The sequence below is a fragment of the Lycorma delicatula genome, chromosome 2 (assembly GCF_047948215.1).
Source record: "Lycorma delicatula isolate Av1 chromosome 2, ASM4794821v1, whole genome shotgun sequence".
Classification (NCBI taxonomy): Eukaryota; Metazoa; Arthropoda; class Insecta; order Hemiptera; family Fulgoridae; genus Lycorma; species Lycorma delicatula.
In genome coordinates, this window is record NC_134456.1 from 42,299,253 (window position 1) to 42,313,876 (window position 14,624).

General features: G+C 27.9%; 1 protein-coding gene across 1 annotated transcript in view; it reads right to left on the reverse strand.

Moving 5' to 3' along the window:
- Window positions 1-2,131: 2,131 nt before the first annotated feature.
- The window catches only part of fz (frizzled class receptor), a 97,534-nt gene continuing 85,041 nt past the window's right edge, over window positions 2,132-14,624 (reverse strand). Inside the window, exon 2 of the mRNA XM_075357845.1 lies at window positions 2,132-3,025. Within this exon, the coding sequence (XP_075213960.1) occupies window positions 2,508-3,025 (518 nt within the window). The 3' untranslated portion in view covers window positions 2,132-2,507. The remainder of the gene's footprint in view (window positions 3,026-14,624) is intronic.

A 14,624-nucleotide genomic window follows, 5' to 3' on the forward strand; every position in this document is an offset into this window, starting at 1 on the left:
ATTTTAACCTAGAAAAGTTTTTAAATAATAAAGGCTGTCCAAAAAAGAACTGACATTTTAATTTTTTAAAAAAGCATATTTTTTATTTGATAATATTTTTTCTTTATTAGAAACTACTGACATGGCGGCTATTTGCGATACAAAACATTTGACTAATGAGCCTTGGATGCACTTGTCCAATCTTTTGAAAAAAATTTCCAAAACATGTCGACATAATTGCTGGGAAATGTCGACAATGTTGTGCCGAATTTCTTCTTTGAGGTCCTTGAGAAAATTCCAACGGTGTCAAGTAACATGAAATTGGCGATCAATTCGCATCACCTCCCTGCAAAATAACACGATCTTTAAATTTTTCTTATAATAACTGTATTGTTTCACTGGCAGTGTGGCATGTTGAAATCACATGTTTTCCATATCCATATCATTAATTTTAGGCCATAAAAAGTTTGAAATCATCTCACGATATCGAAATCTCAATTGACGGTAACGGCATCTCCATTTCCATTTTCGAACAAGTAAGGTCCAATCAATCTCAAATTCGCACCAAGCCGTGACCCGTCGAGAATGCACAGGAAGTTCTTCAATCATTTTTGGATTTTTTAGATCCCCAAATCGATAATTTTGTTCATTGACAAAGCTGGTAAGAAGAAAATGAGCCTCACTGCTAAAGATTTTTTTCTCTCGAAAATTCGTTATCAACCCGTTATGTTGTTGTTTTTACAACAGTGTAGATTTTTCCATAGTCTAACCTCAATATTTACTGATAACAGCATATAAAAATCTCTATTCTGGTTTTACCGCGAAAAAAAATTACGGCAAATTTAAAATAACAGTTCATTTTGGGACACCGTTACATACAAAAACTGTACTAAGTAATATTTTACTGTACGTAAATAATTTTCTCTCCAATATAACAACATTTTACACAAATAGGGTTACTAAATAAAAATTTAAATGAGAACTAAAGATAAACAGATATAAGAAATCATGGGAAGACGTGACAAAAATATTAACTTTTTTTTATCAACACTATATAGCTGTAGCACACAATAAATGTGTGTTATTTCCGAAAACAAGTCACGTTAATTAAAAAAAAAAAATAAAAGTTTAAATTAAATATTTCAAAATTTAAATAAATCAAAGGACAAAATAATGTTTATTTTTTCTAATAATAATAATATTTCTGAAAACGAATTAAAAATTTATGTTCTTCCGATTTATTTTTATGGAATTACTGGCTCAACTGCTATGTTCATTAGCTCAAATGTAAATTTTTTGTGTATGAAAATTACCTTTCCTAACCGGGATTTAAACCTTCGGATGAAAGGCTGAGACGCTACCACTCCGTCACGGAGATCATGTTCTTTCCAGATATGACTCTTTTATTCAAATAAAACATTCAGCTACCTGAATAAATTATAATATTATTAGAGACAAACAAATTTCAAAAAAACAATTAACGGTGTACGAGTAGTATGAAAGTTATACAAAGAATAAAGACGAAATAAAACATAAATATATTTGGTTTTCAGGCTATGAAAATATTTTATGCAAAAATGTGCTTGTAAAGTTTTCATCATTGTTAATTACAAATATAGAAAGAATATGCATTAAAATTAATGCAAATTAATGCAGGTACGTACAAACTGACTGAGTAGTTTAGACTACAAACTATAATAAAAAGTAAGGAATTTTTATTTTTTCATGCATATTTAGAACGAAAATAATAATAAAATAATAACAATAAGCACCAAAAAAATAATATAGTAAACAGATTCATCAGAAAAATGTTTTATCTAGAATTAAGAAAAAATATGCATGAATTCTTTAAACCATCGCTTTAAATAAAATAGATTTTAAATTATTTTTAGCTAATCCTCGTATAACTGAAAGAGTTGAATATTACTAAATATACTGAGCTAAATATACCGTACATCAGTAATTTAGATCGCCTCGGATGTTAAGTAATTCATATTTTAAGAACCAATAAAAAAAGTTACAATATTTTTAGTTAAAAAAAAGTAAAATATTGTTTTTTAACAGAAAATATACTGTAATCTTTAAACATTACTCATACTATGGTATTAAATGACGATTCAAATTAGTATAAAAAACAATTGTACGACACTTAATAAAGGTGAAGGATGCTCACGGGTCTAATAAATTGTTAAAAATAAAACAAGTTGATGATCTTCTCAAGATAAATAAAGCTAAATTGTACATATAACTACATAAATCCTATAGTACCGTTATTGTTATTATTGGTAACATAAATTATATTCTTTTTCTTTAAGGCCGGCCACAACAGAGCATTGAGGTACAGTTTGGCAGTTATTTGTTATGGTTGTAGCAAAATTACATATTAAAAGTATTTACATTAAAAATGGTACACATAGTGTAATCTGTGGTTTTTTTCTCTTGTACAATTTTTTAAAATGTTCATTACTATTATGATACAAAATTTACAAAAAAATATAATATACGCAGTTATAAAGTCTAAAATTAATTCAAACGTAAGCTTCGACTCTTCTACCGCGTAGACGATGAAAGAACTCTTTCCAACTGTTGAATGTTTTACCCGACCAAATCCAAAAACTAGACGTGATACCCACAATAAGTGCCATCAGGTATTTTATCATAAACACTTCGAAATCAGGTTTCCTACCGACCTCTCGACTAAGAGGACAAGGTATTGAATAAAGATGTCTCATACACATTTCCATATGCCATGTCACCATCCAGTAATCGAAATACGCTTGTTCGTAAAATAGACATGCCAATACTATAAGAGCCGGAACCGTATACAATACACTGAATACACCGATCCGAATCATTAATTTTTCTAATTTGTCAGTTTTTGTTCCATCGTGTTTCATAACGGTACGAATGCGAAAGAGCGAAACGAAACCTGCCAAAAGGAATATTGTACCCAGTGCAAGATAAATAAGTAGCGGTATCAAAACGAAAATTCTTAACGTATCGACGTTCCACAGGCCCACATAGCACACTCCTGTCAAGATATCACCTGGAACAAAAGAAAAATAAAGAACTCATTAAAACCAATTCACCATTCGATTAAAATAAAATAAGCAATATATTTTAGATAAATTATTCATTTGCATAATATAAATACAATAAAATATAAGAAAATTTGGTACCATTTAGATACCCCATATATAAAAAAAAAAAATAACAACACGAACTGATTATAAGAAACCACCAAGTTTTAAGGGGAAATTTGAATAATTTGAATAAGGTGTTAATGGTATTACTGAAAAATGAGGCTCCCTCGTAGATAATATCAGCGAAGTAAATCGACTAAATCTGAATATCCATTTTAATTTATATTCATATTCATCTCACAGTTAAAATAACTGCTTACCCTTGCACTTTTCAGAATTGAACGCTAGATTTTATCAGGAGGGAACATACCTTCCTCATAGGTATTAGTTGTAGTCATAAGAAGCTACCAATCCCATTTAACCGGGTGCAACATCACCAGATTCTTTCTTATTGCAGTCTTCCTGCAGTGACACAGAGTTTATATTAGAAGCACATACTTCTCTCAACGAGTAAGCCAGATATTACGTACATGCAGTCCAGAAAAAATATTACTGAAAAACCCAGCAGTTCCCTCCTACCCAGCATTCAACTCTGAAAAATAAAAATCTTTTGTTGGACTTGTGAGATACGATCCTTCAATTCTTAATAAAGTGGACAATTACGCAACGGCATTGTGGTGAACATCCGTAACCATGGACACATCGGTTCGAATCCGACTTCATATACATATATTTTTTTTAACTTTTTTTTTAGTTTAAATATATTGATTTAATTATTATTAACTTCTGTAAAAATTTTTGAATTAAAACGAAAAGTACATAAAATCTTATTTCATTAATAACTTCTGATTTTTTTCATATATATTTTTTTAATTTTATTGTTATTATTTACTTATTATTTATTGTAATTTTTTTTTACAATCAGAGGTTAATAATAATTAATAAAGCAATAGATTTTATTATTAATTCTAAAATTTTACCATTAATTTTTACAGAAGTTAAATAAGTTAAAATTATTTTTAGTTGTAATAAGAACTGTATTATCTATAAAATTTCAGTAGGCAAATAAATTATAAGAACGCTTATTATTTAGGAAAATAAAAATAATAAAAATCGTATTTTTTAAGATTTATTAAATAAAAATTGCAAGTTTTTTTTGTTTTTCTAAAAAGAGATTGCGTTAATTTTCATACAAGCTTGACCAATAATAAAGATAAATTAAAATTTACAGATACAATTTTAGTAGAAAACATAATCCAAAACGATTATTTTAAACCTAAAAAATACAGCAAATATATTTTCTTCAGCCGTAAAAAACAGGTTTATTTTTTATAGTCCTTAATAAAACATACAGTTGGACAGAACAAAAATTAATATAGTATAATTTCATTATCACATAAAATTATATTAAAAAAATTCTTAAATAAAACATTCGACTACTTTAAAATTGTTACGCGAGTAAAAAATACAAGTTTTGTATACCTGTTAACAGATTTATAATTTCATTATCGGTTAAAAACCCGTATAAGTAATGTGAAAAGAATTATTCTGCATTCCTCCACCCCAAAAAAACCCATTAATAATATTTTTATTATCTCAGATTATTTTAAGAATAATTTTGCTGTAAAATTCAACCTTTTAAAAATAAACTACGTCTAAAAAGTTAAAAATAAATTTTTACACGTCATAATTTTAGGCTATCGATATGGAATTCGGTATGCGTCGAATTACAAAAAAAAATAATATTTTTAAGTGATAAAATATTTTTATAAATTTAACATCATATATTAAGAAGGGTTTTAATCTTATTAGGATGTAATATACATCAAACGTGACAACTAAAGAGCTAAATTGACTTCCGGTATCTAATCCAAGTTTGCCAAGTTTATAACCGTGTTGTGAACTGTATCACTGACACTGAACTGGCTTCAGAACAGATACTATTCAACGGTGGCAGAACTGCAAGGAGGGTCAATGTTCCGTGACTAACCCCAGTTAACTCGCGACTTGCAACAACGAATGGCGAATCGTAATTCATTCCAAGGTCGTCTACATCACCCCTGACTATTCTAAATGATAAATAGCTGCGTCAGCCAAATGAAACAAATATTAGCTTTGTTATTGATACTAATTAAAAATAAATATAATTTAAATTACCGGGTAATTTCCTTGAAACTGAAGATGTGACAAAAAAGAGCACACGTATACGATTGAATTACCCAATAAAATTATTACAGATTTTAGAATTACGCTGAAAACTTGCTTGGGTTAAATTTTGAAACTGGTTTCTAAAAATATGAAAGAAATAAACACGTTTACAAAAGTAAACGAGGAAATGGTATACAGATTTTATTTTAGACACACCTGATGAAAATTATTTAGACGCAAGATTTTAAACATATCTGTAATATATTTGCTCTATTATGTAGGATCAAGAAGATAATTGATAAAGTTATGCATTCCATTATATTGAAAATAATCATCCATTTTTTTTAGATTTTTTGAAGAGAATGTTCATTTCTCACAATAGAATTATTACTCCTATTTACGCTAGGATATCAGAAATGAACAATTATTATGAATTAAAATCTAAAAAAAAGCGAAAAAATGGTAAAAATAATCGTCCAGTAAAATATTATTGAGCCCACCGGGCTGGTCTAGTGGTTAATTGGTCATCGCACATCAGCTGATTTCGAAGTTGAATGTTCTAAGGTTCGAATCCTAGTAACGGCTGTTACTTTTATACAGATTTGAATAATGGATCGTGGATAGCGGTGTTTTTAGGCGGTCGGGTTTCAATTAACCATACATCACAGGAATGGTCGACCTTAGATGGTACAAGACTATACTTCATTTACATTCATACATATCATCCTCATTCATCCTCTGAAGTAATACCTTACGGTGAGTCTGGAGGATAAAAAAAGAGGAGAGTAAAATATTATTGAGATAAATAATATGAAAAAACATATTTAACGGGACAGGCAACAAAATATGTATTTTGAACATTTAAAAAATCTTTAAACCCCACTGCAAACCTACATTCATGCTAAAATTTACGATACTTGGGATGAAGTGAAAGTGCAATGGTTAAAGCATGCTGAGCGATTAATACATCGGAGGGAATGGTGAATTTAGTGCGGGTCAATGGAGGTCATAAAACAACTTGTTATAGTACTACTCCAAGTACACATGGATTGCCATAAATAATCCTTTTCTTGTGCGAGCTGTCAATAAATTATATTTTCGTAAAATAAAAATTGTCATGACAGCAAGCGGTTGTAAATCAGAGGATCACTGTATATAATAAAAAAAATAATACTTTCAAATTCCAATAAAATACTACTATTCACTAGGAAATAAAACATCATACCGATGTAATTATCATTAGTCCAGATATTCTAGTGCAAATAGTTGCCACATTAATGTTAAATATTATCTAAACATCCTATACGGGTAAAAAGGCCCACCATATAAGCAGTTTAGTTCGAGGCAAAAAAACATTCATTCGTAGTGTTAAAATAATCTTACCCCAACAATAAGTTTATAAAGTTTTTTCTCGTGAAATAATTTTATTAAGAAAGAAAAGATCCCTTGTTTTTGTTAAACGTAGCGGCAATTAAATTCTTTTACTTCGTAATTTCTTTGTGTAGTGGAAAACAAAGAAACAACAAAGAGTTTGATGAGGGATCGATAATGAGAAATGACTTAAGAAAAATGTAAATTAAATAAAATTGCCGTGTATTTCTCTAGGAAAAGAAGAATTATTGTAAGCGGCTAAGGTCTCATTGAGGCAGGTGTAGAATGCGTTTGAGAGAACAAAGACTAGGTATAACAGGGGCAGCTGCCATGCAGAAGTTCGCACCATAACCGGACCGACACGCACACAACGACCGTACGCTACAGCTTCCAATGCTGTCGCGGTATGTAACCCGCCACACCTTGCCTATTCTTTTCTAGGCCTTCTTTGAAGTCTTTTAATATCGCACCCTATAGAGGAGGTAACGGACCTGTCATGTCACAGGACAATACGTCCCAAACTACTACATACCTTTCTAAAACCACTAACAACACAGACCAATCCTTTTCTTGCAAGAAAATAAGTCCGAACAAAGGAATTCACACATCATATGCCATTCAAAACTATTTATAGCCGAATTTGAAGACTTTTAATGATAACAAAAGAAAAAAGGTTTACGACAGTCCTTTGTATGTCGAGTAATCAGTCGATTCATATACGTACTTAAAAAAAATATATATAGAAACATCATTACATCAATAAAGAAAATTTATTACTGCAGGTAATGAAGTCTTCTATTCTAACAACTAAATTATCCATTAACATTTCAATCAAATTATAAACTTCAAAACACAACTAAATAAAGATATTTAACAAAAAGGAAAAAAAATTACAAATTAGAGTAACAAAAAAGAAGAAAAGTTTATAAAAATATGCAATTTTAGAATGTGTTTGATACGTAAAGAAATTAAGAAAATAGGGGACTTAGAAAATATGTTCAAGATCTGATTTTAAAACGTTGCTGAAAATCCAATTTTAAACCGCACAACAAAAATTAGTTTATTTAATTTACATATAAAACGAAAACTAAACTTAAAGGAAATTACTATGGGTTGATTTTACATTTAAATTAACTTAGAAAACAACTTTTAATTTTCATTTCCTACAACCATCTAAGTTAAATTACATCATTAATATTATTATTTAAGATTGAGAACAAGAATTTTTCTTAATTTTATGAAATAAACCATTCTAAATAATACAATAAAAAGGTACATTTTTACAAATGAAATTTAGACTAATTAAAATTTTTAAATCTTAACTTCTCAGCTCATCCACCTGTGATAGAGGAAAATACCAAATCACCAGTTTCCGTACCATTGGCGATTGGTAAAAAAAGGTATTTCTAGCCATTTCTCTTTACATTTTAACTTTGATCCAGAACATAATTTTTCACTTAAATTTTTAATATCTTTATTTTAAAACTTAAATTTCCGTTATTTAAAGCAACAGAAGAAAATAATAGACCCACACAGTCGCGCTAATTATATAACTTATTCAAGTGGATGAATTAATCAATAAAAGTTGAAATTTTCACATAAACATTTCTTAACAATATTACAATCGTACAAAATAACTCTGAGAACACATTATTTAAAAAATTACTTTTAACAATTAGGTAATTTTTACAAAGCAGAATTCTGATCGAATTAAAATTCTTAGACGAAAATTAAACAGGTAAAACAGTTGAATAAATAAGGATAAATTTATCTTTATAAATACGTATCCCTTTAATTTCTAGTCCATAAAACTACTTGTTTTAAACAACTTTAAGATATCAAAAGAGATTCAGCGACTAGTTCCTGTTTAGATTTTTAGAATTCTTGCAACAATGATGATATTATTTCAGATTTTTTTTTCTTTACTTAAAACTGAAGTATTATCAAATTATAAAAGATTATTCAAAGTATATTAAAAGAAAAATGATTAACAAACCGCATCGTATCATTTATGAAGTTGTTTACGTTGACTGAGAAGGATCTAGTGTAATTTTTACCAGTTCTCACTTCTTATAAAATTATTTTTTGGGATATTTTGAAAATTTACTTCTTATTTACACGTTTATCCTTAATAATTTAAATTAAATTTTTTATAGAAACTTACAAAAACTGAATAAAGTTTGTAAAAAATTATCTAATTTTATAATTGTAGAAAATATCTAAAACAAATATAATATTGAGAATCATTTCAGACTTATATTGGAAAAAAATCTGATGTAGACTTCACCACATGACTTCCTTGTACGCCTATTAGATTACATATACACATTTTTTTTTAAATGAAAAGTACATAAAATTTTATTTCATTAACAATTTCTGATATTTGTTTCATATTTTTTTTTTATTATTGATGTATTATTTATCGCAAAAACGTTTTTACAATGAGAGGTTAATAATTATTAATAAATCAATATATTTAAATTAAAAAAAAAAACATTAAAAAAGGAGATGAAGTCTGATTCGAACCGATGTTCCTTCCCCTTTAAGATCTAAATATTTTATTAATTAAAAGTTTATTTGGCTATAAACTCTGGAACCAATGAAGATAAGTACCACTTATGATATATCGTTGAAAAGCTCTCAATGAGGCTTATTACTGTCCAAATTCTAATTTTTTTAGATTTTGGGCTTTTTTGGACACTTTTGGTTCAGTCGATTACAGTCAAAAAGGGAGGTGCATAACAAGATGTTACGAAACTTAAACAAGATGTTAATTCAAAACTTCAACATTCTACGTCTAATCGTTTTTGAATTATGCGAGATACGAAGATACGTACGAACGTACAGATGTCTCGCCGAAACTAGTCAAAATGGATTCAGGAATGGATGGAACTAGTCAAAATGGATATATCCGTTAAAATTTGAAAACCGAAATTTTTCGCCAATACAATACCTCCTTGTACCAGTAAAAGGAAGAAATAAATACCACTTTGTGGTGGAGTGGTAGCGTCTCGGTATTTCATCCGGAGGTGAATGGATGGAACTAGTCAAAATGGATATATCCGTTAAAATTTGAAAACCGAAATTTTTCGCCAATACAATACCTCCTTGTACCAGTAAAAGGAAGAAATAAATACCACTTTGTGGTGGAGTGGTAGCGTCTCGGTATTTCATCCGGAGGTCCCGGGTTTGATTCCCGGTTAGGCATGGCATTTTTCATACGCTACAAAATTGCATTTCTATATACCACGCACAAGCTTCAAGCTTATGTGGCGATATCATCAAGCAAAAATAAAAAATCCTCTCTCCTAATTTATATTTGTTATGCGTAAATTCACTAAACGTAATTTTTATTTTGAAAAATCATAAAAACATCAGCTGATATAATCAACGCTGGAAAGAGCAAAACAATTTAATCCAAAATAAACAAACGACTTGAAATAAAAAAGTGATACTAAATTCTTTTTTTTTTTTTTTTTAAATAAACACTGAAAAACCTGCAAGTATTATGGGTAAAATTTAATATGTGAATGTAAAAACAAGTAAAACCTAAAAAAAATTTGTAAAGAAATATCAATTCTAACGAAGGGTATATCATGTCCATGACAATCTCAGTTCTAGCTGCATGTATAGATGAATTTGTCATTTTTATTAGCATCAGGCTGTAAGTAAAGGTGATAGAAAATTTGAATAATCAATACACAAAATAAAGAACATAAAGAAATTTCATTTTTCTTCTGCTTCAAAGTTTTGATCTTACCGTGATTCAAACTAAAAAAAAACTATATTTTTAGTTTTCATTATAAAATATCACCTCAAAATTTCGATTTAAATTGATCAAATCAATAACAGGCTTTTTATTTTAGCTTTTAGTGATTAAACTATCAAAATTTAAAAAGAAATTATATAATGGCTAAAATTTAATGAAAAACTATATGAGCAGGAACGACACAAATTGTAGGAAGTGAAATATTCATTTTTTTTCTCAAACTCTTAGGAAAACAATCTATAAGATTATTAAAATTAACGCTTTTGCCCCAATTTGATTAAAATATTTAAATATCATTATATTCCTGATGATGATGTGAATAACCGAAAGCGTTTCAGTTTTTTTATTACACTTTATTGGTAACAGATTGTTTTTAAAATTATATTTTTATATTAATTATATCAACTGATTATGAATGAATTTGAAAAAATTAAATTAAATTATCAACTTTGTATTTTTCTTCAAAGGGTCATCTTTCTCTCTTTCTAACTCTTCCGTTAAAATATTACAAAGGAGCAACAATTCGAAGTAGGAAGGAGAATCTTTAATTAATGTAAAGTCATCACTGTTGCACTTATTAAAGGAAATAAAAATTCTTAGAACATTTTTAAACAAATCCCTTTTTAGCATGTGATAAGGTAATTTCTTTTCATCTACAATGAATTTAGCATTCCATTATAAGCTCTGTAGAATGTTATGCATCATTACGTGATAAGTAAAAGAAATTTTAACACAAATTATACAGTTATACATATATTATTATACTAAACAAGCAATTAAAACAGTTAAATCAAAACTTTATAAAACACGTCCAGTCATCTAGTATTTTTATTTATTAACACACATTAGCAAAGCTGTAATATTTATTATCAATATAAACACGTGCCTTGATAGCCCTTAAGATGAACGTGATACATTTTTAAACGGCTTAAAAAAAGGGAAGATTATAATTCGATGACTTTATTTTAAAGCTCATATAAGAGAACATATATTAATACTTTTTCTTTATAATTGTTAGAAATTTTTTCAGCAATTAATTTTCCATGCAAGCGAATGTATTTAATATTTATTTTGTTATCAGATTTTTTCCTTTTATAAATACATCTTTTTCTTCAAATTTTCAGTCTTTTTTAAATCGAAAGAAACATTTTTATGAATAAACTCCTAACTCAAAATAAATAAGTAGAGAGTTCTTTGATAATTAAAATTATATGTCATTTTTTTTAAATTTATTTTATTTTTATTAACACGAAGAACATTTTGTATTGAGTTTCATTTATTTCTTCTCAGCATAATTTATAATAAATGTTGGACTTTTTCGTAATCAACACTCATTAGCGTGGTCCATACATACTTGTATTAATTTAAATAAATATAAATCAATCATTTTTCTGCATTTTAATTTTTAACAAAACAGAAAATAAAATAAAAACCGAAGATCCCCACCTCTTTATTTATATTTTTGAACGACTAAAAATATTCAGCTAAAATTTATTTAAATACGAATATTTTGGACTTTTGTTCTTTTATATTCCTAGCGGTAACATTCAAAAGGTAACAAACAATAAATATTCACACAATTACGCCGTTAAGTACACATTAATATTGTGTATTTCAAACTAAAAATAAAAATTTGTAAATATTTTTAATATGCTGTATGTCATTATATTTGCAGAAATGGCTTCTTTCTTTGTAGACGTTCTCAATTGTCCTTGAAGAATACATTGTTGCTGCATAAGGTTTACCTGAAACCAGTACTGCGGTACGGTGCACAAGTACAGGGGACTGCTTGTCATAGTAGTGTTGAAATCATCCAACGGTTTCAAAACAAGATGCTCCATGGTGCATCTCATAGTAGATGCACGTTAATACCAAAAAAATGAAACGAACCAAATTAACAAAATAAAATGAATTACAGAATAAAACAACTTGGTGTACCAAGTGTTCTTAAGGAGATACGGAGGACCAGTAGGGACTGCATATCTGAGCTGGACAAATATGTGAATTATCTGGCGCTGGATCTACTTGACAACGGTGAGGAAGTAAGACGATTAAGGAGGCTACATGTACTGGACTTCTCTGATCTTTAACAGTATGAATGATCATTGGAGTGCGTGACCCGCGGGATGACACAGTGGTTATTATGTCAAAGACACTTTAAACATTAAGAATCTATACTGGAATTTTACATATGATTAAGCTGGTGGTTGACTCTTGAGTCCGCGGTCTAATGTCCTGCTGAAAATTCGGTGACTTTATGTTTTGTGTCAATTATATCTGTGACTTTACTCAGGTGATTTTATATTTTGTGATTTTGTTATCTATCTGCCTTTATTATTTGTTATCTGTTATTTTTTTCTTGTTAACTACTTATTTTGTGTCAAGACATGCGATGCGTACTATTAATATTGTATTAGGGGTGAACTATCTTTGGATATCTCCTGATACGTTACTCTTACCCAATCAATTTTACTTATGGTCACAATCCTCTTGGCGAATAAATGTTAAAAAAATAAAAAATAAATAGCTAAAAAAAAAATCACCTTTTCTTTACAACTCAACTTTTCTTTACATGAAAATAAAATTCACGAGTTAAAATGTAAAAATTTGTTTATATCATCGAAAAGCGCAATTTATTATAAATTTACACAGTTAAAAATTGTGAACACGTCTTGAAACTTACTGTAAATATGATGAATAAAGAATTAGAAACTATGGAACCAAAGAAGGTTTATCTTCTTTGAAAGACGGTCAACTATAACCCAATATAGACAACGATTGAAACTAGTTTATTACGAAATAAACTAGTAATATAACGAAGCCATTATAGTTAGTAACTCAAATTCTTAATTAACGTTTCCGTTAAAAGACGTTTATTAAATTTAATCATTAAAATTTAAAACAGAAAAATAAAAAATTTAATGTTAATAATATATTTACGTAAAATAATTCTATAAACAAAAAAAATTATGCGTTTGATTAAGATTATATAAATTAATTAAATTTAATATAATTAATGAATGACGGATTAAAGAAAAAACAAAAAAAAACTATATTAATTTAAATGGTAGAGAATAATCTTTTACAATTAAAAACTGCTTAGTGAATGAACTTAAAACGCAATATATATATATGTGTGTGTGTTGTGTAACACAAAAAATTTGTCCTTGTATAAAAAAGATTTCGATCTTCCTTCATTTTTTCGAAAGATAGATTAAAAAATGTAACATATAGTATGAAGCACCTAAAAAAAACTCCACAAAAAGAAATTGCAAATTGTAATTCAAAATATTTAAAAGATTATGTCAACCTATTTACAAAAAAACAAAATTAAAAAAACATTCAGAAGCTTCATAAATATATATTAATACAACCAATAATACAATATGATATTTTTCGCAATAGTTTGACTATAACCTTCAGGATAAATAACAATAACAAAAAATTTACTTGAAATTTCATTAAAATTGGTCCAGTAATTCTTGTGGTATGAGTAAACGAATGTTTCGATAATAATTTAGCTAATTTGATGCATTTTTTATAATTAATAAATAATATAAAAGCGTATTATGTACAAAACATAAATATCTAAATATTATACAACCCAATTCAGCCAAAAAATTGCAATCATTTAAATTAAATTCATGTAGAATGAAAAAATTTATTATATTCTTTCTCAATTTTAATTAGTTCATAATTAGGCTAAAATACGTATATATATATATATATATATTTTTTTTTTTTTTTAAATCAAACCAGTTTTCCAGCTACTGCCAGTTCTGGATCTGTGTATAGGCAAAACGCAATTACTGCTACCGCCTTCCAAGGCCGGACATAGCTGCATGTAAGTGTAAATGTAATGTAAGATGTCAGTGTAAATAAGGTAATATATTAAAAAGAAAAACAAATTTGACTTTCAATTAAAAAATGTGACATGAGGAGCATTACAGTAATAGCGTACAGTTATATTAAAAGAGCAACTAGTCAAAATCTTTTATACAGGAAAAAAATATTCCAGAGAACTTAATCTTACACCAAAAATTAATATAGGTTTAAAAGTGTCAATAATATGCTGATGATTTCGTGAAATATTATTTACTTGATCGAGAAAAAACTTTTACAAAATTTTCTTTTAAATGTATTACTGATTAAAATGAATGTACGTACACAAAATTATTAAAATTTATTAATAATAATAATTATTTCAAGCAACTAAATGCACACGCCTTTTTAATAATCACCAAATTCAAAAGGATAAAGGCCATTTCATTAAT